Source organism: Staurois parvus, unplaced genomic scaffold, assembly GCF_062004578.1.
Source record: "Staurois parvus isolate SC_StPar_1 unplaced genomic scaffold, SC_StPar_1.0 ptg001506l, whole genome shotgun sequence".
Classification (NCBI taxonomy): domain Eukaryota; kingdom Metazoa; phylum Chordata; class Amphibia; order Anura; family Ranidae; genus Staurois; species Staurois parvus.
In genome coordinates this window covers 629,539-656,860 of record NW_028319302.1, presented here as the reverse complement: position 1 = coordinate 656,860, position 27,322 = coordinate 629,539, and the positions used below count along the sequence as shown (strand labels likewise).

Genomic DNA, 27,322 nt, shown 5'->3' with positions numbered 1-27,322 from the left:
CCTCGGTCACACCGCCGCGATTTCAGGTGCGATTTGGGAATTGAAATTGTACCTGAAATCAGATCTAATGAACGTGGATGAGTGTCTTAACATTTGCGATTTGCTGCAGCGAGATTTCAAAAGTAGTTATTGTATTACTTTTTCTGCAGTTTGTCACAATTTCACATAGACTGCAATAGAAATAGCACTGCAAAACGCAATGGAAAACACAAGAAATCATTGGGAAATCTTCAGAAAACGCGGCAAACAAAACGAGTGATTTTAAATCGCATTCAGTGTGAACCAAGCCTAACCCCTGCTTCACAATGCAACTTTGAAAGCTGCAGATCAGTGCAATTTGCACCTCCAATTTCACTGTGTCTTGCAGCTTCATTTAACCACTTCCCGACCGGCCGTTGTATATAAACGGCCGGACGGTGGCACTGCAGGGTCGGGTGGCCGTCTATAAACGGCCTCCCCGCACCCTGCTTGTGCCCGCTCCCTGGGAGCGCGCAGCACCGCGATCCGGTGCCCGCTGTGTCCTCCGGACACAGTGAAACACCGATCGTCGGACGGGACCTCTGTACGAGGTCCCGATCATGTGATCACTGATTGGCCAATCAGTGATCACATGCAAAGTAGTAAGCAAGATGTCACTTCTGACATCATTGCTTACTATGTGTGAAATCTGTGAATGATCACAGAAGTCACATGGTACAAGGCTATTCACAAAAGCCTTGTACCATGTGACAAGCTGTGACCAATCACAGCTCACTCAGTTCTTCTCAATGAGTGCATGAATGCACACAGAGAAAGAGAAATGATTGCTTTTACATCCTATATGGGTGTAAAAGCAATCAGTGTAAAAAAAAAAATCTTCATCACCCCTCACAAGTAGTACAGTGTCACCATGGTGACACGGTACTGCTAGGGTGACAGTATGTAAAAAAAAAAAAAATAATAATAATATAAAAAAATAAAATAAAAATTTAAAAAAAAATGTTTACAAATTATAATTTTTGCTTATAAACTAATTTGGATTTTTTTTTTTTTACTAAAAAGATAACGGAATAAATTTTGGCTAAGATTTATGATGAAATATTATTTATTTGCAAAATTTTATAAAAAAAACACTTTTTTTCAAAATTTTTGGACATTTCATTTACATAGCAAAAAAAATACAAATCCCAGTGGTGAATAAATACCACCAAAATAAAGCTTTATCTATCTCAAAAAAATGGTAAAAAATTCATTTGGGTACAGTGTTGCATGACCGCGCAATTGTCATTCAAAGTGTGATAGCACTAAAAGCTGAAAATTGCCCTGGTCAGGAAGGGGGTAAAAGTGTCCGGTCTGGAAGTGGTTAACAGACGTCAATGCAAGTCGCAATGAAACCGGAAAAAAAGTCATGCAGGAATTATTTTTGGACTGGCGCTACTTCAAATGGGACTGATTTAGCCAGTGCCACTGAAATACATTAGATGCGACTTCAGGTGCGATTTCCAAGTCGCATGCTGCACCTGAAGTCTCACCAGTGTGAACCAGGGCTTAATGGGACACAGACAGCAAGAAATAAACTGACAGGGATGTTAACCCTTCCCTACTCCACCCTAAACGTAAGAAAAAAACATTTTGACTATACATACACTTAGGGGTGTAGTTTATTTATTTATTTCAGGTACTTATATAGCACCATCAATTTACGCAGCACTTTACATATATATTGTACATTCACATCAGTCCCTAACCCTCAAGGGGCGTACAATCTAAGGTCCCTAACTCACATTCATACATACACATACTAGGGACAATTTAGACAGGAGCCAATTACCCTACCAGCATGTCTTTGAAGTGTGGGAGGAAACCCACGCAGGCACAGGGAGAACATGCAAACTCCAGGCAGGTGGTGCCATGGCTGGGATTTGAAGCAACGACCCTAGTACTGCCAGGTGGAAGTGCTAAGCATTTAGCCACTGTGCTGTAGTTATTTATATATATACAATTTGGCAGAAAAATTTACGTCTTTGGGATATTTCCTGCGTAGGACATGTTTTTATTTGATTTAGTCCTCATGCACATGGGACGTTTTTACAGTGGCTGTTTTTGGCTTTTGATGTTTTTTCTACAGCCAGTAATCCCCCCAGCATGTTATCCTATATCACCATACATATATAGGTGTCCGTTTGTGAACCAGCGGTAATAGATCGCTGCTCAGTTCTCCGGCATTCTCGGAGAACACAGTTCTCCTGTGAATGCAGTTTATGAAGCAGTTCTCCGAACGAAGGGAGAACGGTTTCCAAACGCTGGAGAACGGTCTACAAACTCTGAAAAACGGCTCATTTTACTATAATCTCTCCACATTATAGAAAAAGACCAGTTTACTAAGCAGAGGTAAATTATCTCTGCTTAGTTTTCGGTCCCTCTGATTCTCCAGCTCTGGGCTGGAGAATCTGGACGGAGAACACAGATCTCCAGAGAAGGGCTGACATGATCTCCTGAGTGTTATAAACTGTGAATGACCAGAGAATAGCTGAGATCCGTTGAATCGCAGCTATTCTCTGTGTCATAAAAGGACACCTTAGACTGGAATCAATGTTTTTGGCTGGAAAAACCCAGAACTAGTGGGCTTCTAGAGGTGTTTTTAAGGCTCCATCCTAGATTGTAAGCTCGAAAGAGCAGGGCCCTCAATCCCCTCATGTTTTGCATTGTATTGGTATTGTTCTGTCACATGTTCTGTCCCCCTCTGTAATGTACAGCGCTGAGCGAACTATTGGCGCTTTATAAATACTGTATAATAATAATGTACACTGCAGCTGATAAACTCACGTTTAGGAGCTTTTCTGCGGTTTTTTTTCAGCAGCCCCTGAACTCTCCCTAATGTTTTCCTATGTGTACATGTACACAGAGTCGTTTACAGTTATTTTTTTGAATGCACCAAACTTGCGTTCAGGAGTAGATTTTATCAGCGTTTCAAACGCCAAATGCTTGTAAACGCGGCTAACCACGTTTATAAGCATTTGCATTTAGAAGTGTTTTTTTTAACTGTTCCATGTCCAGATGCTGTCCAGAGCCTTTTTTCATATCAGAAATGCATGCAAAGCGTTTTCCATGTATTCAAATAGACCCGGTACACCAGCGCAGTCAGTTCCAGGTTTTGCATGAAGGAAATAATGGTAGAACGTGTCGCATTATGCTCATGATGGGATCCATAGTGAATACAACCAGAAAAGACAGATCATCTCAACACATACTGCTCTCTCTGCTTCTGCTCTCTCTATTTCTCTCAAAATGTCTGAAATTGTTAATTGTTTACTGTTTTCAGTGCATTCTGGGCATTTTGGAAGGTCTCCTGAGGTTATCTTTAAAAAACGCTTCCAAACGCAAACGCACATAAACGCGGTATGCAAATGCGGCTAAACTGACGTTTTTTAACCTACGTTTTCCAGCAGTCAGTTTTCATCGTTCAGAAGAGTTTTCCAAATGCCCCGTGTACATGGAGCCCATAGCTGTAAAAATGCTCTAATGCTGAAGAACGTGGCAAAACACAGTAAAACACTGCAAACAGGCGTTTTTGGACTTTTTTGACCAAAAAAAATATTTTTTTTGGTCAAAACTATGCAAACGTGGGAAAACACCACTAATCGCAGCAAAACGCTAATGCAAAAATGCTAAAAAAAAGCTGAAAAACTCACGTTTTTAACGCAACTTTACACAGCTAACGTTACCAGCGTTATCAAAACGTCCCGTGTGCAGGAGGGTTAAAAGTGGAAAATACTGTATTTGGCCTCTAGAGGCGCTGTGTATCATGGAAACTTTCTATGCCACTAAACACCATCTAGTGGTCAAATGCAGTATTTTCTGTTTAAAAAAAAAAGACATTCAACCAGTACAGGAAATAGCTTGATAGCATTCATTTGCCCCAATCACACAGAACGAATGCACATGCTCTTTCACGGGGCCCGAGAATTTTTCAGACAGGGTTGATTATTGAATTTGAGAGTTTCATCCACTGGAAAACTGAAACATCAGCTTTGGATGGACGGTCCCTTTATTCCTCTCTGTGCAGGTTTGCTGCCGGCATCCATTTGGTGACAATTGATTCCATTGTGACATCCAGCTGTGGGCTGCTGCTGTTAGCAGGGGCGTCCCTAAGGTTGGTGTCACCCGGTGCGGTAACACTTGGTGACACCCCCTCCGACGATCCCCACAGGATGGATCGGATCTGCGGATTGAGAATAATGGCTCGGACTCTGATCCATTAATCCTCCTCAATTCGCAGATCCGATCCATCCTGCGGGGAGCATGCAACTTATACGGGGTTAACTGATCTCTCCACGAGCTCCACGAAAAGGTACGTTTTAAAGCAAGCCGATGATCCCCACAGGATGGATCGGATCTGCGGATTGGGGAGCATAGTGGATTGCAGTCCGATCCATTATACTCAATCCGCAGATCCGATCCATTCTGCAGGGATTGTTGGCTTGCTTGAAAACGTACCTTTTCGTGGAGCGGGTCCGGTGTCACCCCATGCGGTAGGTGTCACCCAGTGCAGCACACACCCCCTGCACCTGCCTCAGGACACCACTGGCTGTTAGGATTTGATTTTTTTTCCAAAACCTCTTGTGTTATTAATCTGCTGGCCTTTCCTGGCAGTATTACACTCCTCCGCACCGATTCCTGGAATGTGTACACAGACTGGACAGGATTCCAGAGACGCAATACTTCCTACACTCTAGTCTCAGTCTTTGTTGTTCAAAACATCTGAAATGATGATGCAGAAAAATACGTATTTTTAAATGTCTTGCACGGGTATCAAACTGGTGTCCCTCCAGCTGTTGCCTAACTACAAGTACCATGAGGCATTGCAAGACTGACAATTACAAGCGTGCCTTCCAAGGGCAGAGGCATGATGGGACTTGTAGTTTTGCAACAGCTGGAGAGCCGCCAGCTTGACACCCCTAGGGGCTTGTCTACACATACAGTAGCCCTCTGAATTGCGATCTGCAGTGCATTGTTTTCAGAGGGTGATACACAGGCAGTGAGGAGGTGATCTAAGGCCAGGGGCGGACTGACCATTCGAGCAATCGGGCACTGCCCGAGGGTCCGGGGTCAGTAGGGGGCCCCATGAAATGCCCCTGGTACATTTTATAGGCTTTTTTTGAGTGTGGGCAAGGACACAGGGGCCCCATGATCCCCTATGTCCCGGGGGCCCCATGAGTTGTCAGTCCACCCCTGCCTAAGGCATATTTTAACCCAAAAAAAGACCACACCAAAAAACCATAGCTGTGTGCTTGAGTGGCCCCATTCACATGAATTGGTTGCATTCGATGACGGGGTGCACTGAAATGAAAATTCTTGGACCAAAACCAAAAATTCAGGATGCATTTGGCCGAAAATCGAAACCAAAATGGGCGTTTTTTTTAAATATATATATAAGTGTATTATATTTGACTTTTTAATTAATATCATGAATTATTAATGAATTTATTTTCTGCAGCTTTTCGGCCAATAGGCTGCTTTCACACTCTGCTTTTTGGTTAAAAAAAGGCACAAGAAAAGCTCAAGAAAAATGCTTCCCTTTAGGCGCCATGTACACGGGACAGTTCTGAATGATGGAAACTGACTGCTGGAAAACGGAGGTTAAAAAACGTCTGTTTAGCGCATTTGCGTTTAGAAGCGTTTTTTTAAGATAACCTCAGGAGACCTTCCAAATTGCCCAGAATGCACTGAAAAACAGTAAATAATGAACTATTTCAGACATTTTGAGAGAAATAAAGAGAGAGCAGCGTGTGTTGAGATGACCTGTCTTTTTTTTTTTTTTTTTTTGTGGTGTTTGGATGTTCCGGCTCATTTCTGTGCAGAAATTATTGCAGCAGTGTCTAATATATTTTCTTTCATGTGAATCCTCAAAGTCTGGTGTGCCAGGTCCATCTGAGTGCCGGGAAAACGCTTTGTATTTATTATTTATTTATTTCAGGTACTTATATAGCGCCATCAATTTACACAGCACTTTACATATATATTGTACATTCACATCAGTCCCTAACCCTCAAGGGGTGTACAATCTAAGGTCCCTAACGCACATTCATACATACACATACTAGGGACAATTTAGACAGGAGCCAATTCACCTCCCAGCATGTTTTTCAAGTGTGGGAGGAAACTGGTGTACACAGAGGAAACCCACGCAGGCACAGGGAGAACATGCAAACTCCAGGCAGGTGGTGCTGTGGGTGGGATTCGAACCAATGACCCTAATACTGCCAGGCAGAAGTGCTAACCATTTAGCCACTGTGCTACCCATGTATTTTTCATGATGAAAAAAGGCTCTGGACAGCATCTGGAAATGGAAGAATTAAAAAAATGTTCAAACGCAAACGCCTATAAACACAGTTAGCCGCGTTTACAAGCGTTTTGCGTTTGAAACGCTGATAAAATCTACTCCTGAACGCAAGTTTTCTGCGTTCAAAAAAACAACTGTAAACTCAACTGCCTGTAAACGAAGATGTGTACATGGACACATAGGAAAACATTAGGGAGCGTTCAGGGGCTGCAGAAAAAAAACGCTGAACAGCTCCTGAACGTCAGTTTATCAGCTGCAGTGTACATGAGTCCTAATATTCAATGTATGTCTTCACACTGGTCTGTTGCATTTGGTTTTAAAAATCTTGCTTGCCGCATTTATGGGGCATATTTGCAGAGTTGAAAAAAAAAACGCACCAAAAACGCACCTCCCCATTGAGGCCTGGTTCACACCAATGCGGTTTTAGTGCTTTTTGCAGAAATTCACTACAGTCCATTTACCATGGTTTCCTAGGGAACCATCTATGCTTTTTTTGAGCAGCTGCGTTTTTACAAAGCGTCAGGGACTTTTTAAGTGCAAATTGTTGCATTTTTGATTCACCAGCCTTCATTGCAGATGCTGATGAAGACACATGTAGTGTGTTTTCACGCGTTTGCTGTGTTTTTGATGCATTTTGTGTAAAAATGCTACTTAACTGTCTTTGGTTTTGCCGCCAGACAGTACCCATGTGAAGCAGGGTCCAGAGCAGGGGCGGACTGACAACTCATGGGGCCCCCGGGCAATAGGGGATCATGGGGCCCCTGTGTCCTGGCCCACATTCAAACCACACCCAAAAAAGCCTGTGAAAGGTACCAGGGATATCTCATGGGGCCCCCTACTGACCCCGGGCCCTCGGGCAGTGCCCGAGTTCCCCAATGGTCAGTCCGCCCCTGGTCCAGAGGGTAATAGATCTACACTGCTGAGACAGCTAGAATATCAAACTTTTGACAGATTTTCCCATAGTCAGTGTTGCCAAATTGTCAATCGGTAGTCACAAGAATATTCAGGCTCCATTCACACGACTCCACAATCATGCGATTTCCTTGCGACCTTACATTGAAACTTTGATGTGACTTTGGATGGGTGCAACTTTGGCTGTTGACTATGGATTTGACCGTTGCACAACTGTTGCATTGATTACATTAAGATGTGACTTTCATGCAACTTTGCTTACATTGCAGTTTATGGCACTCAAGTCGCATGAAAGTTGTATTAAAGTAGTGCAGGAATCTTTTTAAAGTCGCTGCAACTTTAAAGTGTTACTAAACCCACAACAGTACAATCAGTCTGTATATACAGTAAAGAATGCTTGTTATACTCACTGTGGAACCTAAGGGGTTAATCCTCCACATTGTGTAAAAAGGCTGTTTGATCCTGTTTTCTCTGATACTCCCCTTCTTCTACTGTCTTCACACCATCTCCTGATAGAACAGAGCCTTGGGGGCAAGCTGCACATGCTCAGTTTGGTGTGTAGTGCTAGAGAGTTTTTTTTTCCTTTCTTGGGAGAGTGCATATGATCAGCACAGGGCCAACCAGAACTGTCCAGACAGAGGTCAGGGGGTCTTGCAGCCTCATAGGGGAGAATGAAAACTCCTCCTGAAAGCTTTAACCTGTGCTCTGCTGGACACTGATCGAAGTCACAAGACTGTTATATACTGCTGATGAGAAAAGGTATTTAGCAGTTTATATTTACTAAAATAATTACATTTCCATGTTCTGTGTACTGTGGGAGACCAGATATAGTGAATGCAGGGTCCGGGGAGACCAGATATAGTGAATGCAGGGTCCGGGGAGACCAGATATAGTGAATGCGGGGTCCAGAGAGACCAGATATAGTGAATGCAGGGTCCAGGGAGACCAGATATAGTGAATGCAGGGTCCGGGGAGACCAGATATAGTGAATGCAGGGTCCAGGGAGACCAGATATAGTGAATACAGGGTCCGGGGAGACCAGATATAGGGAATGCAGGGTCCGGGGAGACCAGATATAGTGAATGCAGGGTCCGGTGAGACCGGATATAGTGAAAGCAGGGTCCAAGGAGACCGGATATAGAGAATGCAGGGTCCAGGGAGACCAGATATAGTGAATGCAGGGTCCGGGAAGACCGGATATAGTGAATGCTGGGTCCAGGGAGACCAGATTTAGTGAATGCAGGGTCCGGGGAGACCAGATATAGTGAATGCAGGGTTCTGGGAGACCAGATATTGTGAATGCAGGGTCCTGGGAGACCAGATATAGGGAATGCAGGGTCCAAGGAGACCAAATATAGTGAATGCTGGTCCAGGGAGAGCGGATATAGTGAATGCAGGGTCCGGGGAGACCAGATATAGTGAATGCAGGTCTAGGGAGAGCGGATATAGTGAATGCAGGTCCAGGGAGAGCAGATATAGTGAATGCAGGGTCCGGGGAGACCGGATATAGTGAATACAGGGTCCGGGGAGACCAGATATAGTGAATGCAGGGTCCGGGGAGACCGGATATAGTGAATGCAGGGTCCGGGGAGACCGGATATAGTGAATGCAGGGTCCGGGGAGACCTGATATAGTGAATGCAGGGACCGGGGAGACCAGATATAGTGAATGCATGGTCCGACGAGACCAGATATAGTGAATGCATGGTCCGACGAGACCAGATATAGTGAATGCAGGGTTCGGGGAGACCGGATATAGTGAATGCAGGATCCGGGGGGACCAGATATAGTGAATGCAGGGTCTGGGGAGACCAGATATAGTGAATGCAGGGTCCGGGGAGACCAGATATAGTGTATGCTGGGTCCGGGGACACCGGATATAGTGAATGCAGGGTCCTGGGAGACCAGATATAGTGAATGCAGGGTCTGGGGAGACCAGATATAGTGAATGCAGGGTCCGGGGAGACCAGATATAATGAATGCAGGGTCCGGGGAGACCAGATATAGTGAATGCAGGGTCCTGGGAGACCAGATATAGTGAATGCAGGGTCTGGGGTTTAGTAACACTTTGTCCTCCAGAGGATTTAGCTCCCTTCCTGACCAGACCATTTTTTGCAATACGCCACTACGTTACTTTAAGTGACAATTGTGCGGTCATGCAACGCTGTACATAAATTATTATTATTATACAGTATTTATATAGCGCCAAAGGGTATGCTCAGCGCTGTACAGTAGCAAATAAAATTTATGTCCTTTTTCCCCACAAATGGAGCTTTCTTTCGGTGGTATTTGATCACCACAGCGATCACATGACCTGGAACCCAGGTCCTGATCATTAGTACAAGACTCGGACCTCTTTGTGAGAGCCCTGTCTCTGTGCTGGGAGCACGCTGTGTGGAATGCTCCCAGCACAAAGGGAGATACGCATATACAGTGAAGAAAATAAGTATTTGATCCCCTGCTGATTTTGAATGTTTGCCCACTCACAAAGAAATGATCAGTCTAAAAATCGAATGGTAGGTGTATTGTAACACTGAGAGACAGAATAGCAACAAAAAAGTATTATAACCCCTGCAATTTCTTGCCTCTGTGTCCCACATTAGGCAATCCCTGGTTGTCACCAGAACTAGTGTCCCCATTGGAAAATTTCCCCTCTATTTCTGTTCTGGTGACAACCCAACACTTGGGATTTTCCTTCACTTTCAATGATAAAGCCCCATTCACATCATTGTGTAACGGGAATGCAGTTTTGAAAGCGCAGTTCTGTGTGTCACATAGGGCCAGCCCATTCACTTGAATGGGCTGCCCTATGCTGGTTTGTCGCCCCGAAAAAAGATCCTGCTCCTTTTCAGGTGACAAGCTTCATGCGATCCCATCATGTGACAATTGCAGCAAAATTGCATTGAGTTTGGGGTGGGGGATTTGGAATCGTAGCAATTTTGCACGCAATTTCAAATTTCGAAGTGCAAATGGAGTGTGAATGGAGCCTAAAGGTCACCAGAACAAGTAGAGAGGTTGAATCTCCCTAAGGGGGGGGGGGGGTTCTAATCATTTCCACTCCATCCAAAACTGACAGGGGTTCTAATCATTTCCACTCCATCCAAAACAAAAGACAAACAAACAAAAAAAAAAGAAGGTTATTCTTTTTATATCTAAGTATATACAGTATGTATTATGTATTTTTATATGTATACTTTTATACTTGTTTTATATGTATACTTATATATGTACACATATATGTATTTAATATGTATTTTCATATGGACACTTTTATATATATATATATATATATATATATATATATATATATGTACATATATATGTATTTAACATGTATTTTTATATGTACACACACATATACTTTTATACTTTTTTATATGTATATGTTTATATGTACGTATATATATGTATTTAATATGTATTTTCCTATGTACACTTTTCTATATATGTACATATATATATGTATTTATTATGTACTTTTATATGTACACTTTTTTATATATATATATATATATATATATATATATATATATATATACTTTTATATGTACGTATATATGTATCATATGTATTTTCATATGTACACTTTTCTATATATGTACATATATATGTATTTATTCTGTACTTTTATATGTACACTTATATATATATATATACGTTTCTATATGTATACTTTTATATGTACGTATATATGTATATTATGTATTTCCATATGTACACTTTTATATATATGCACCTATATATGTACTTAATATGTATTTCCATATGTACACTTTTATATGTGCATTAAGAAAGGATCTGGCAGAGAAGGGGTTAACACTTGACCTGGAATCCCTATGCAGATCAGATCCTAAGCATCCTGTGTGTTGGTCTCAGTATTCAGGTCTTTTATTTTGGTGCAGTTGAACAGTCAGGACTTTTCCAGGGACAGGATTGCTGGGTCCCTGGCACTGTAGTCCACCCTGGGCAGCCCCCTCTCTCTGTCCCTCCATCCCACATGAGTAGGCTCCCTCCTCCCCCGCCTGTGAACAACCTGACACCAGTTAGACCAGTTTGGGCGAGGAGTCATTGGGTGTCTGGGAGCAGCTGACCTGGGTGGGGGAGAGAGGAGGAGGGGGGGTAATAAGAGGGAGAGGGAGGAGGAGAGAGTCTCAGCAGCATGGGGGATCAGGAGAATTACTATGGCAAGCACGGTAAGCCATTGGCTGGGGTTCAGGGGGTGTAGGGATTGGGGGGGCTCTGTGTAGGTGTTGGCATGGATCACTGCTGGGGATCATTATACTGGCCATGCCCACTGCACCGTCTTCTGTTAGGCTGGCAGTCCTGGGGTAAGCTGGATGGAATGGTCTCCTGGGCTCAGCTCATTGCTGGGTGATGATCACTGTCAGGATATGTGTGTAGGGTGGGGAGCTGTATACATTGTGTGCACTGGACATGGGGACCCCTTGACTGCCGGATAACCTGTCCTGTGTATCTGCGTTCCCAGGATCAGCAGTCTGCACTGCGAGGATTGCTTGCCTGTATACTCAGGAGATCACTGCCCATAGACTGTTTCCAAACTGAGAATTATCTCCCATAGATGGTACCAGGGACTGTCTAATCTCAGGGGATCACTGCCCTTATACAGTACCAGGGACTGTTTCTGCTCTCGGGGGGGGGGGGGGAAATCACTGCCCTTATACAGTACCAAGGACTGTCTGTAATCTCAGGGGATCACTGCCCTTATACAGTACCAGGGACTGTCTCTGCTCTCGGGGGGGGGATCACTGCCCTTATACAGTACCAGGGACTGTCTCTGCTCTCGGGGGGGGGATCACTGCCCTTATACAGTACCAGGGACTGTCTCTGCTCTCGGGGGGGGGATCACTGCCCTTATACAGTACCAGGGACTGTCTCTGCTCTTGGGGGGGGATCACTGCCCTTATACAGTACCAGGGACTGTCTCTGCTCTCGGGGGGGATTACTGCCCTTATACAGTACCAGGGACTGTCTCTGCTCTCGGGGGAATCACTGCCCATAGGCAGTACCAGGGACTGTCTCTGCTCTCGGGGGGATCACTGCCCATAGGCAGTACCAGGGACTGTCTCTGCTCTCGGGGGGATCACTGCCCATAGGCAGTACCAGGGACTGTCTCTGCTCTCGGGGGGATCACTGCCCATAGGCAGTTCCAGGGACTGTCTCTGCTCTCGGGGGGATCACTGCCCATAGGCAGTACCAGGGACTGTCTCGGGGGGGATCACTGCCCATAGGCAGTACCAGGGACTGTCTCGGGGGGGATCACTGCCCATAGGCAGTACCAGGGACTGTCTCGGGGGGGATCACTGCCCATAGGCAGTACCAGGGACTGTCTCGGGGGGGATCACTGCCCATAGGCAGTACCAGGGACTGTCTCGGGGGGATCACTGCCCATAGGCAGTACCAGGGACTGTCTCGGGGGGATCACTGCCCATAGGCAGTACCAGGGACTGTCTCGGGGGGATCACTGCCCATAGGCAGTACCAGGGACTGTCTCGGGGGGGATCACTGCCCATAGGCAGTACCAGGGACTGTCTCGGGGGGATCACTGCCCATAGGCAGTACCAGGGACCGCCTCTGTGCTCTCGGGGGGATCACTGCCCATAGGCAGTACCAGGGACCGCCTCTGTGCTCTCGGGGGGGATCACTGCCCATAGGCAGTACCAGGGACCGCCTCTGTGCTCTCGGGGGGATCACTGCCCATAGGCAGTACCAGGGACCGTCTCTGTGCTCTGGGGGGGATCACTGCCCATAGGCAGTACCAGGGACCGTCTCTGTGCTCTGGGGGGGATCACTGCCCATAGGCAGTACCAGGGACCATCTCTATGCTGTCAGGGGATCACTGCCCATAGACAGTACTGGGGACTGTTTCTTCTCAGGGGAGCACCTTCATAGATGGTACCAGGGACTGTTTCTAAACTGTGAGAATTATCTCCTATAGATGGTACCAGGGACTGCCTATAATCTTGGGGGGATAACTGTCCATATACAGTACAAGGGACCGTCTCTGTGCTCTGTACTGTCTATGGTAGGTGATCCCCTGAATGTATAGAGAGGCCCTGGTGCACTCTATGGAGGTGACCCTCAGAGTATAAAAACAGTCCATGGGAGGTGATCCCCTGCAATTCTAGAGACAGTCTCTGGTATCATCTATGGCAGGTGGTACCAGAGACTTCCTATACTCTGAGGGTCACCTCCATAGATTGCACCAGGGCCTTTCTCTATACATTCAGGGGATCACCTACCATAGACAGTACCAGGGACTATATTCTATATGTCTATGCTCAGAGGATCACATTGCAGACACCTGAATGCCTTTAAAAACTCAGTGTTTTTAGGTGTCGATGTACAAGATGTCTACAGGTGGAATCTTTGTTTGAGGTGGCAGTTTATGTTCAGATCAGGCATTGATTGTATGTTAGTAAATCTGGCCACACATGTTACGATCTGATTGTGCAACCACTTTTACCTCCCCCCCCCCCCCCCCCCAGGAAACAATTTAAGGGCCTGCTGGGTTGAAAACAAATGGGTTGTTTATTTAGGAGCTGACCTTCCATAATCAGGTTGGAATATGTATGGTCCGCTTACACACACCCCTTGCTGAGCCTCTTTGGCCAACTGCTATTCTGTCCTGCAGGGACTGGTTGGGTCCTGAGCAATTCCGGTTTTCCAGACAGAACTATGAACGGTTCCCTGATACATACCCACAGGGGCGGACTGACAACTCAGGAAATCATGGGGCCCCGTGTCCTTGCCCAGACTCAAAAAAACCTATGCAAAAGGTACCAGGGGCATCTCATGGGGCCCCCTACTGACCCCGGGCCCTTGGGCAGTGCCTGAGTTTCCAAATGATCAGTCCACTCCTGGATACCTCTATGTTTGTGCGTTGACTGGTGGCTGGGTAGTGAATGTGTTGCTGGCTGCCATCTATGCATGCATAGCCAAGCTATTTTTTTTCCTCTCGTTCATTTTGGGTAGAAAAATATCAAAACTTGTCTAGGGTTTTTTTTTTTTTCCCCATCGGTGTCCCTCTAGGTAGACTTCCCTTCACTTCCTGCTCTGGAGGCACAACAGAATGAAGTCTTTACAAAACAAGGGGCCTTCTCCTGGATGGTGGTCACCAGTACACGGTGTAGGTGTCTCCCCTGGAAGACTTCCCATCACGGCTTGTTCTGGTGGCATCTGTGACATTTTGGATTTCCCATCACTTTTTGTCTCTGACCGTGATCACCAGGATAAGAGGAATTCTAGTCTTTCCCTTCTTTATACTAAATTTTGGGGGAAAAAAAAGTTTTGGGCTATTTATTGCCTTGTCATTGCATTGCTTTAACTTTTATTTGGTACATTTAGGCCCCTTTCACACAACGCTTAGTGGAAACGCGCATTGCACCTCAGGAATCCTATTCACTTGTGCGTTGGTCACGCTAAAGAAGCTCAAGAACCCAATGTTTGTCCCGGGCCAAGTACAAATTTACATGTGTGTTTTGTCGTGCGACAATCGTTTCAAATTTCCATGGCGTTTGGGGTTCCATTTAGAATGATTGGCACCCAAATGTGCGTTGCGCATCTTACCATGATTTACAATTGTGGGGATTCTGCTCGCAATTCCAAATCGCCTGTATGTGAACAGAGCCTAACATTGGAGAGAATACCGGACCTGCAGAACCCCCTATATCAAAATTTATTTTTTTTAATTATAATTTTATTTTTTTATTTATTAATAATGATAATAAAAAAATATGTATATAATCAAATGAGAATGCAGCGCTAAGATGTACAGATAAAAATGCATAAATAAGTAAAAAGTCTTAGGAACAATAATTAAAAAGGTGCTCATTCTTCACAAGCCACGGAAGTCACGATAACCCAACTGTCATCTAGCGAACCGCGATTATCACATTGCACCTTTTTTAATTATTGCTCCTAAGACTTTTTACTTATTTATGCATTTTTATCTGTACATCTTAGCGCTGCATTCTCATTTGATTATTTGTTTACTATTGGAGGATTCTTTTGTTTGCTGGCTGCTCATTTTGCTTGATGCTCCATACTTTACTCAGCGCTCGTATATTACTACTTTACAATATATATATATAATGTTTGTTTGTATGCAGTGTACCAAACAGATGATGCATGCATTGTAGTGCATTGCAGCATGGGTCCATTGGCGCCTACCACACTCTCTTGCATTGGAGTTCATTTCTAAGTGAAGGCATGGTACCCCCAGGGGTGGACTGACCATTTGGAAACTCGGGCACTGCCCGGGGTCAGTAGGGGGCCCCATGAGATGCCCCTGGAACCTGTTTCATAGGCTTTTTTGAGTTTGGGCAAGGACACAGGGGCCCCATGATCCCCTATTTCCCGGGGGCCCCATATGTTGTCAGTCCGCCCCTGGGTACCACCTTGTCGTGCATTGCAGTAACATGCTTTGTACTGTGTGTTACCCCCAACACCACTTTCACACAGGCGGATCAATTGGATCCTCATGTCCATTTTTCCGGTGGACCCGATCGGGCCATCCATTGTCCTCTATGGAGTGGCAGGTGTAATCAAACATGTCCATTTACACCCGCCTGCATCAGATCCGCTAAAAACATATGGATGGGGGGTCATTTCCCTCCGTCTGGATGGATCAGGTGACAGATCAGTGTAAACGCACAGTTGGTCCATTTACATCTGACCGCCCATAGAGGAGATGGGGTTGTCTGTTCCGCATAAGCAGAGCGGACACTAACCTGTCATCTGCCTGTTCAGTGGGGATCAGCAGACAAGTACCCCACGTAGCAGGTGGATCCGCTGGCGGAGTTTGTCCGTGTGAGAGGGGCCTAAGGGCTCATTTTGACGGGCAATCTGGGGCAGATAGGCTGCTGTGTTCAGACGTGCATAAAAGCCGCCTCTAGACACAGCAGCACTCTGTTCTATGGACGCATACAGACTGGCCAATTACCTGATGCAACCAGAAATGCCACCCCTGGATGCAAACCATCCAGGGCCAGATGAGTGGCCCCCGTCATTGATTTGTACAGGTGGCCATGCCGCTGCTGTTCGCACACACTGTGCAAGGGGATGTTTTACTTTTGGCTACAATTCAGGTCTGCGCAGCATCTTCTACCTGCTGTATCTCAAGCCATGGGTGGCCCAGTCGACACCCTCCTGTCCCACGTTCTTCCATCTAAAAATCCAGGAGATCCAGGGCCACCCAGTGCTTGAATTTAGGTCAGTTCGGCCAAATTTGGAGCCATGTATGACTAGCTTTAGGTTAAGTTTATACTTGCTGAAAAAATTCTAATGCTAACGTGACTCAACAGACCTGTAGCGTATGACGTGCATTTTTTATGCGTTTATTAGACATTTAAGGTCCTTTAATAAAAAACGCATCAGACACCCTCCAAATGATTTGCTTTTTAAGAAGGTGGAAGTGTTTTTTTGTTTTGTTTTTTTTACCCATCCCACTGATATTTGATGAAAGCTTTTGAAGCGCTGTCCATTGTTATCCGTTGTAGGCTGCTTTGCTAGGTGTTCGAGGAGCAACAAAAATGCACCCCAGCTGCCTGTTCCTGATGCCAGTGTGGACAGAGCCTTAAAGTGTTACTAAACCCACAACAGTACAATCCGTCTGTATATGCAGTAAAGCATGCTTGTTATACTCACTGTGGAACCTAAGGGGTTAATCCTCTGTATTGTGTAAAAAGGCTGTTTGATCCTATCTTCTCTGCTCCTCCACTTGTTCAAATGCCCACTCGGATAAGACAGACTGAACCGTGCCCTTCTGCACAAGCTCAGTTTAGTGTGTCTTGCTTTTTTTTTTTATTTTTATTTTTTTTCTTGTGAGAGTGCATGTGATCAGCACTGTCCAGAGAGAGGTCCGGGGTTCTGCATCCTCCTAGAGAACTCCTCCCACAAGCTTTAATCACTGCACCACTGAAGTCACAAGACTGCTCTAACTGCTAATGAGAAAAGGTATTTAGCAGTTTATATTTACTAAAATAATTGCACTTCCATGTACTGTGGGAGACCGGATATAGTGAATGCAGGGTGCGGGGAGACCGGATATAGTGAATGCAGGGTGCGGGGAGACCGGATATAGTGAATGCAGGGTTCGGGGAGACCGGATATAGTGAATGCAGGGTCCGGGGAGACCGGATATAGTGAATGCAGGGTCCGGGGAGACCGGATGTAGTGACTGCAGGGTCCGGGGAGACCGGATGTAGTGACTGCAGGGTCCGGGGAGACCGGATGTAGTGACTGCAGGGACAGGGGAGACCTGATCTAGTGACCGGCTATAGTGAATGCGGGGGCCGGGGAGACCGGCTATAGTGAATGCAGGGTCCTGGGTTTAGTAACACTTTAGGATGGCCATACATGGATCAAAATGCAGACGGTTCATCAGGAACCTGACAAATCTCAATTCATGTATGGGAACTGTGGTTGTACAGGAGTCAGTCTACAGATCAATTTCTGTATAACCAGCCTGTCAGATAAATGATGCTCAATTAGTACCGCTGACTGTAGCTGGCAGTGCTGATCGGTTTATTCTGATGGTGGGGAAGTCTCCCTAGCCATCCTGTGACAACTTGTGTATTACAGTCCTTGTCTGGTGCAGACCTTTTTACCCTACAATCTGGATATTATCACAGAGTAAATAATATGAGAAGGTGCCTTCATTGTGATTATCCCACACTTGGCTGTATTGTGTACATTCAGATAACCTCCAGCAACCTAATCCTCTAACCTAGAATTGTAGTGAACCTGCAGTGATAATGTAATCTGTGCCGGGGGAGGGCTCCTCATCCAATGCTAGTTACCCTTTAAGCCCCGTACACGTGGGCCCAATATCAGGCAGTATTGGCCGGTTCCACATAAATCAGCCGACATTCAGCCCATGTGTATGACATCCGGTCTGACAGAAGCCGGACGCTTGTCTGGTTTCTGTCAAAGGGGCATGACCGAAAAAGGTCTGCCAATTGGCTTCTGATCAGCACTGTTGGCCAATGGCTAAGAACGCTGACCGGTGTGTTCTGGTGAGGGGGCAGTACCCCTGTAAGTACACAGTAGCACAGCGGGGAGATTGCTGTACTGACTCTGCTTGTGTTAATACAGAGATCTATCAGATGTGTGGGTGTTTTTTTTTTTTTTTTTTTTTTTTTTTTTTTTTTTCTGCTATAAAATGCCTCTAAGCTTCCTAATGTCCATGGACACCTAGGATAACACTGAGCTGCTTCTGCAGACAAAACGCAGAACTCCTGCAGAAGCAGTGTTAAAGGCCAGTGTGCATGGATCCTAAATGTAGAATGGGGGGGGGAAGAACAGCAAAATCCAATACCGTGTGCTACAGGTGTTTGCTTACCGAGTATTTAAACCGAAGAACCAAAATGTTATATATTGCAGTTTACCAGTCCTTGGATGTGGTGACTGCGTTTTTAGTTTTCTTTTCCCCCTTCCCCTTTTTTTTTTTTTCTTTAAATTTTGTGATCCTGTCAGTAACACCTTTTCTGTCCTAGGGTGACAGCACTCATAGCTGTACTGTATAACTGGATGGTCAGGGTTGTCTTATTAGGGTAGGAAGTGTTAGGATTACAGAGGCCTAGCGCACTGGATGTTTGGAGTACACTGACTGTCCGGCAGGCATTTTTGAGTACGTGTACTGTAGTAGCAATTTTGGGAAACCAGGAAACTTCGGACACGGGACCTTGAGGAAAACAAGTGATTTATTAAAAACAGCGCTGTTTGACCCAGCCGGTCTCATGCCTGCACAGCCGAGTGAGTTGTCTCCACTTCTTACAAGCGTATATACCAATGATTGTCACAATGCATATTTTTCCTCTTTCACTTTCTACACATTCAAAAGACTTTCTAAACTCTGCAGAGTATAGCCTTGAGTTCCAGCTACAGATAAGGGTGCTAGCTACAGGCTGGTACACATTATTTACAGGAAATAAGTGAAGGGGAAAGTGAGCTGTTAGAAATGGTAATGTTTAAAGGGGAACTCTGCAATATTTAGGTGCTGCCACAGTACTGTAAAGACAAAATATGGGAAAATGTACAGTATATGTTGCTGAAATGTATTACATTTTTTTTTTTTTCCCAGACAAACACTCTACATACATACACTATAGAAATCAGATGTACAGCCTGGGTGCAAAACGTAATTTGGGACACATTGGCAGTGCAGACCAGCAGCCACAGTATAACGTGACCGCTGGTGTGATTGGGACCGCATGGTCACATAAGGCTAACCGTTTAAGGGTTGATTCATACAAAGTGATGTTAGGTGGAGCCTGGTGGGCGGAGTCAGCATATGACTTCTTGCTTTTCTGGGATATTAAAGTAAAGCATAATTTCCCAGCCATATATCCTAACTCTGTTCCTGTCTGCCTGAGAGTCTCTTGGGGTTCACTCTGGTCTTTGTGTCTCCTCTCTATTCTCCATAAAGACTGGTTCACACTAGTGCAGGCTGCGCAGTCCGTGTTTTAGCAGACATGGAAGCCCATTCATTTGAATGGGCTGCTGTTCTCACATTTCACACAAGGAAACATTGCATGCACCTTTTTCCAAAATGCATCTACACGGAAACCACCTGGTCTTTTTGACCGTGCAGTTCCTGCACCTGCGATCGCGCCACGGGATGAGATATGTGGGGGTGCCCTTCAGAATGGTGTCTAGCAAGAGAACCGTGATGTGGCTGCGGATGGTTACAGCTGCAGGAATGGGTGCAAATCCTGCACCCGCAACCAGCCTGCAGCTGCGGAGCAAATGTGAACCAGGGGTAATATAGGGCCCTCTTTACACAAGCTTTCAGATCTGTTCCACCTATCAGTTTTCCAGGTGGACATGTTTGGAAGCTACATGCAGGTCTATGGGAAAAGCAGACTTGTGTCTGTTTAGATCTTCCTACCTCCCAAGTCTGGAGGTAGGACCTAAATGTGATGGATCAGAGGATGCCTGAGATAAATGGACACAACTCTATAGGACCATCATGGATCCGCCACAGTCCGCTGTCAAAATACAGACAAACCCTGACCTGGCTCGGATACCATAAAATTGACATCCATCCTGTTGAGCTCCAATTCAGAAGGGGATCTTCTCATGGAATCCTTGCTGAATAGCTCCCATCTCAAAGGTCCCTAAAATAAAAAGTCCAGCTGGTAGAATGGAAGGCTCTCATAATGCAGTTATGGGAAGTCGAGCATGTTTGGGTCTTTTTTTTTTTTTTTCCCTCAATAGCATGCCTGAGAGATATTACTAAGGAACAATCAGGTGGGTTAATGGCTCTGTTTAAGGTGGACCCTTTTAATAATGCAGGTAAATAGTTCAGATCATCATGATGGGGTGAAAATCATAATGGTCCCTGGGGCTCTGGTGGAAATGGTCAGCTTTGTCCATAAAACCTTTGCTAGGCTCTGGTGCTCAGCACTGGAATTGTGCCCATCATGTTTGGGAATAGTCTTGTGTGTGATCCCTCCATACTGTGGATGAATGTGTAAATTAGTATGCTGGAATTCAGGGATTGCTGGGAGTCTAGTGCAATTTATATCATAAGAAACCCCCCAGGGGCAACGCATACCTCTATCACTGGAGACTTCCTCTACAGATTGTCTTCTGGGAGCAGCACCAGCTTAAGGCTGCAGTTGGCCTAAAACTGACCATAAACTAGTAGAATTTTGTTTTTGACTTTTTTTTTTTCTTTTTTAAGATCGTTCATTAAATTATCTGATAGTAGGGTCAAAACCGCATTCAATTTTGGCCGCAGTGACAAGAAAATTCGGAAGGAGCAGGATGGAAATGTTTTCCAAAACAAATTTCTAACCCTGTATGTGGTTTTTATTCTGAAAAGTTCATTCATTCTAAAATCAAATGTTAAAAGCAAATTAAATTTTGAAGTATTTTCCAATTACTTTTGTTCAGCCATTGAATGTATGGCAAATTCTCATATGAATGTTCATAGGAACGTTTGTTCAAAATTCTTCTAGAGTATGGCCAGCTTAAGGAGGTATTCCATCTTAAATAAGCTGCGCTGTCTCCTAGGCTCCATAATCAGAGTTCACCTCGATGTGCGCACACTCTTATCAGTTTCACCTAAACATTACTTTATATAAATACTCCCTCATATCTCTCCAATGCAAGCAATACACATAGCTAGAGAATTTTTCTTCAATAAATGGATTGTTGTCTTTCAGAAATCAATAGTAAAGATTGCTCCGCTTGATCTACAAGGCGCATATTTTGAATAATTGAGAAAAGAACATGTACATTTTCTGATACAGTGTTTTAGTAAACTGTCATTCAGTTAGGGTTCAGATTGTCTTTGTGTAACCGAGAATTCTTTATAGTTGAGAGTTCCAATTGTTCATTCAGTCTGTTATGGAAAGTTAAACAGAAGAGATCATGGAACACAACAGGCCAATATGTGCCTTTCAGAAAGAAGGTCAAGAAAGGGGTGAGAGTAAACTTGGAGCCAGCGACAGTGATCACCAGGAAAAACCCATGTAGGATATTCACATCTGGTTAGAAGATCAGTTGACCTTCATTACAGCTCGCTTTGTATAAACTGGTGTAGCGCTACTGGCTTGAGAGCCCCTGGTTTTGGTTCCCCCTTTATTTCTTGCACAGCCAGGCAACACTCATTTTCCAGATACAAGAAACCGTCCATGAGCTTGGTTTTTAGGATTAGGGAGTTCAACTTGGATAGGGTAAAGGGATTATGGGATGCTCAACTTGGTTGAAGAATAACATTGAGGAAAATTTCCTTCTCTAGAGTTCTGCAAAATGACAGAATTTTGATTGCGTTCCAATCAGAACCACAACAGTCTTCAGCAAAGTAATTCCCTTCTAGGAATTCGGTGTCCCCTGAATAGATTTTAAGAAAAGTAACCTCCTATAGGAGCTCCGGATCCTGTTTGTGAACAAAATACCAGCCCACCTGGCTACAGTATCTGATCCCAGGGCAAGGGATTGGGTAAGCACTAAACTGTTCCCTGAAGACCTACCAATAACTTGCATCTAGCAGACGTCTACACCCCCAGGACCTAGAAGGGAGAGGTGCTCACACTGACCTGCAGCTATGGATAGAACTGCTTTTCAGGCCTTCCATTGGGCTGGTCCTTCTCCAGGCTTTGCAGGCTGTCCTTCCCTGGTGGACTGCTGGACAGTGGAGCTCCCTCCTTCCTCAAACCTGGAGACAGAACCCCCCCCCCTTCTTCAGGGCCTTCACCCAGGCTACACAACAGCACTTACTCCTCCATCTTCATCTCCTACCCTCTGCTGACCAGGCTCTATCATATTTATGGGCCAGCCTGCCACACTGCCAGGCCTCCTGCCTGGGATTGGTCAGACTTCCATAAATATGCAAATCATCTCCTCCTTGCTTCTGGCTTCTAGAAGCTTCTCGAGCAGGGGGAGGTACCAGAGGACTGAACTGTAGAGCCCTCCAGCCTGCCCTGAAGTAACCCTCACTCACACCCAGACTTCCAGCAAGCCTCTAACTACACTTTAAAACTATGTACACTAGATGGAACTACACTAGTGAGTAAAGTAGAACGCCGCTCAGAATTATTTACATCTCTACTGAAACCGAACACAGCAGTGAAAATTCTGAACCACCCATTCTGTTGGGCGGAGGGGTCACAAATGTCTATTTATAGGATCTTCATGGCTTTGTGTTCAGCATGTCCTAGCTGAGCAAATCTGAATTTGAGTGAATAATGTTCATGAGGGCAGGATCTTTAATGTGAAGCCAAGATTAAGAACACAGGGACATGACCTCAAACTAGCAGGTGGAAAGTTCACAACTAATCTTTGCAAGTATTTTACTGAAAGAGTGTTTGAGGTTTAGAATAGACTTCCAGCTGGGGTAGTGAGCCAGCCAACAGTAAGTGGACTCAAATATGCTGAGGGCAAAGATCTATACTCCAAGTTTAAAAAATTCTATATAGTACACCCCTCACATTTTTGTAAATATTTTGTTTTCATGTGACAACACTGAAGAAATGACACTTTGTTACAATGTGACGTAGTCAGTGTACAGCTTGTATAACATGTAAATTTGCTGTCACCTCAAAATAACTCACAGCCATTAATGTCTAAACCGCTGGCAACAAAAGTGAGCACACCCCTAAGTGACAAGGTCCAAATTGGGCCCAATTTCCCTCCCCGATGTCATGTGACTTATTAATGTTGCAAGGTCTCAGGAGTGAATGGGGAGCAGGTGTGTTACATTTGCTGAAGGCAGCTGCAATTAGAGCCTGGCAAAGCATTTTATTTATGGGGAAAAAAAAAAAAAAAATATATATATATATTTTTTTTTGTTCCCTTGAAAAAAAGGGGATGGCTACTCTTAAAGCGGAGCGCCACCCAAAAGGGGAAGTTCCACTTTAAGGACTGCTCCCCATTAAGGTTTGGCACCTTGGGGGAGCGGGTACCCAAATTTGACAGGTTCCCACTTCCGGTCCGATCACCTAGGTATCAGAAATGGAACGTGTCCTTCCTCCCTGTAGTCTTTTGGGACCCGAGACAGGTCTCAGACTACAGGACCATTTATGAAGTGCAGTGCTTCTCGCGCATGCGCAGTGGGTACCCGGCTGTGAAGCCACAAGCTATCACAGCCAGGTGCCCACATTGAAGATGCCATCCTCCTGGAATACAGGACGGCCGGTAAAAAGAGCTGCGGGGGACACACCGTGGGACCGAAGGACAGGTAAGCGGCTGTTTTTTAAAGTGTCACCTATGGGTAGTAAAATGTATGTTGTTTGTCACTGTTGCATGGTTGTATGCCATATATTATTTATTTTTTTTAAAGCGTGACATGTTTGGTATCTATATCTTTGGTATACCCCCCCTCCCCCCCTTTCCCGGTAGCACATGCTTGCCTTTTCCTTTGCTCTCCCTCATTTCGTTCAGACACCAGAGGTGAAGGAATGACAACCATGAGTTGCTCTAGCTTAGAATTACAGCGGGCTGAGATCTGTCACCTGCCAGGAAGGGGAGTGAGCCATGTATTCCCCCATACCTGGAAGTACTGGAGATTTTCTCCATCCCTGCTGGGCAATGAATGGGTTGGCTGCAGAAGTGAAGGAAAGGTGACTGTGCTGCTGGGTAGAAGGACATTAAGGGCCCATTGACAGCTATGTATCCATGTGTGGGGACACAGGCGCATAATGGCCCTTAAAACCACGCCAAACTGCAGTGCACGGATGTTAACCCGACACATCGGAATAAATGAGTGTTCTACTTGGAATAAATCTTCTTCATGCAGCAAAATTCAACAGGACAGCTGGATGGTCAAAGTAGAGATTGATTTATGCACACTGGATGTTGTGCCAACTCCTCTCCTAGACGTCTTTTCCCCCCTGGCAGCAGCGTTTTAGCAGAAAAAATGCTTGACGTGTGTAATGTGTTTAGGTGCGTTACGTGTTGGGTGTTATTTCATTTCTTTGCCAGAATAATCCTTTTATTCTGACCATTGAAATGAACACTTGAGCACTAAACGTGCCCAGTTTAACATGCTTTTAGACCCGTTTTAGGCGCATCGAGTGTTTTTTTTTTTTTTGTTTTTGTTGTTGTTTTTTTTGTTTTTTCCTCCTGCTTCTGGAAGCACTAGTAGTGTTTGTTTTGTTTTTTTGTTTTGTTTTTTGTTTTTTCTTGTTTTGTTTCCTGCCTCTAAATGCCCTTCCTTCTAATGCGCGCATGGACACATATGATACCATACAGGGGTGTTTAGAGGTAAAAAAACCCCACCAGTTTAAATGATCTTGAATGTATAAATGTGCCCATTAGGGCTCTTCTGGCCTTCCATGGCTGTGCTTGCTGCAAAGTGTAATGTAATTCTAGTGTTCCCCTCCTGTACAGGTGTGTATTTATCCTATTATTAGCCTTTTATAGCTTGTATAGCAGGCTGCTTGATCCTCTCTCATGAATTGACTCACTACGTGGAGACATGTTGACTCAGCAATTCAGTTTTCTCTTCTGAAAGGCAAGACCAGCTATATATGGCCGAAACCCATTGGTGTGTGACTGTGCGGTGTTTGGTGCATTGCGCTAAGGCAGCCCATTCATTTTTTAAGGGGGCTAGTAATACAGCACAGGGCAGGTTTTAATGGACCTTTTTGTGACTTGAATAGACATCTGTGCATGAAGTCGCACAGATGTCGGCCAAGTCGCACCTGAAGTTGCACTGACATGCGGCTTTGAAGTCATGCGACTTCCAAGTGAAGTCGCATGATTTCAAAGTGTGATTCAGTGTGAACCGACAGTCAAAGGAAGTCCTCCAGTGGTGCGCTGTCACCACTGCAGAGGCTTCCATCTTCTCTCGGTCTTCTGGCTTCATGGGCTGCGGCTGCTTAAATGGCCAAGCTGATGTCACATGCGCTGCGGACGTCACGGACTGGCGCAATGCTGAATGTCTCCTAAACGGCGCATATTTAGGAGATATTCCTTGCACCTTCAGGTAAGCTTTATTATAAATCTACCTATGGGTACAAGTATCCCAGCGGTGTTTACTACTGTTTTAACTTTATTTGTTCTTCCTTGTGGTGTGGGTGTGTTTTTTTTTGTTTGTTTTTGTTTTTTTTTTTTGGGGTGGGATCTTGTATAAGGCAAAAAAAAATGTTGGAAGCCTCAGTGAGCACCATTGTTAATTTTAGGCTTCACACATGGGCCAATTCCCCCCCCCCCCCTTCCCCCCCAAAAAAAACTATGATCGCTAATTTTAGTCTTTGTGACTGTTCCGTACCTGTCTGGAGATTGAAATGACAAGAACGTCCTTTCTCACCTTCAGCCCAACTCCCCTTAGAGTGAACTCATGAGCACTCTTGTGGGCAGGCACAGGCCTATCCCTGACTCCAGGTTCAAAGTGATCACACGCCAGCGCCCAAACCAACCATTAGCAGGTATTCTATTGTAGGATTTGGGTGTAAATAGGAGCCTGTGAGTTCTACCTCCTATGAGATGTGTTCTCTGCTACTGATGACCCAATCGGGCTGCAGTGGGTTTACCGGTGACACCGCCTGCTGTCCAGTATGTTGTGGGACTAACAACTGTGAGAGCGATGCTAGGACAGCCTTGAAGTTGTCCGAATACTAATGTCTTATGTGGGTCATCAACAGGGGCGGACTGACAACTCATGGGGCCCCCGGGCAATAGGGGATCATGGGGCCCCTGTGTCCTTGCCCAAACTCAAAAAAGCCTATGAAAAAGGTACCGGGGCATCTCATGGGGGCCCCCTACTGACCCCGGGCCCTCGGGCAGCGCCCGAGTTTCCAAATGGTCAGTCCGGCCCTGGTCATCAACCACCTTTTTGGCACCATTTGTAGAGTAGACTGAATGTTACAAGCCATTGACTGCCCTATCCCGCTCATGTCATAGAGCCTCTGGGATATGGACACTTCTGGTATGAGTCACCGAAGTCCTATTTATTAATAGAGCTTTTTTAAGGGCAGCTTTGTCCTCCTTTTTTGTACGACGGCTGGTCAGAGTAGCTGGGTGTGCCGCTGTGGCTCTGGCAAAGAAATGTCAAGAATGTTGTATGGAGGGTGAAGAATAAGTGCTGAATCTTTGCAAGTTATTCAGTTTCCTGCAGCTGGGTGCTGATTTGTCATTCATTGTAAGTGGATTATACACCTAAAGAAAGTCTAGTATATTACACTAATCGTGTATTTTGAGTGGTGCTTAACTATAAGGAAACGCAATCAAAAATTATAATTTTTTTTTTCTTAGATTTCATTAAAAAAGCTTAATATTCCTTTCATAATGCTCTTATGACAGAATAACTGCCTGTTATACTGTGGTGATGCTGCTTCCCTGACTCCCAACCGTCCTTGCGTTCCCCCAAACGTTTCTGGGTATTCTAAAGCGGCATTTCTCAACCTTTTTTCAGTCAAAGCACCTTTTAAAATTTATAGACAGTCCCGAGGCACCCTTTAAAATCAGGGCTGTGGAGTCGCTAGATAAATGTTCCGACTCCTCAGTTTTTTGTACTTCCGACACCTCTGTATTAATATGCGAATGTATTTTATACATTCCTTGAAGGAAAGAAAGGCAACATACATGTCATTACCACAGGACTACTGGCTGGGAAGCC

General features: G+C 45.0%; 1 protein-coding gene across 3 annotated transcripts in view; it reads left to right on the top strand.

Moving 5' to 3' along the window:
• The window catches only part of SLC44A2 (solute carrier family 44 member 2 (CTL2 blood group)), a 125,107-nt gene that overhangs the window by 17,070 nt on the left and 80,715 nt on the right, over positions 1–27,322 (top strand). The window contains exon 1 of one of the 3 annotated variants that reach the window (XM_089662635.1): positions 11,349–11,426. The exons of the other annotated variants lie outside the window; for them this stretch is intronic. Within the exon in view, the coding sequence (XP_089518761.1) occupies positions 11,393–11,426 (34 nt within the window). The 5' untranslated portion in view covers positions 11,349–11,392. Of the gene's footprint in view, positions 1–11,348; positions 11,427–27,322 lie in introns of those variants that run through there. 3 annotated transcript variants of the gene reach the window in all.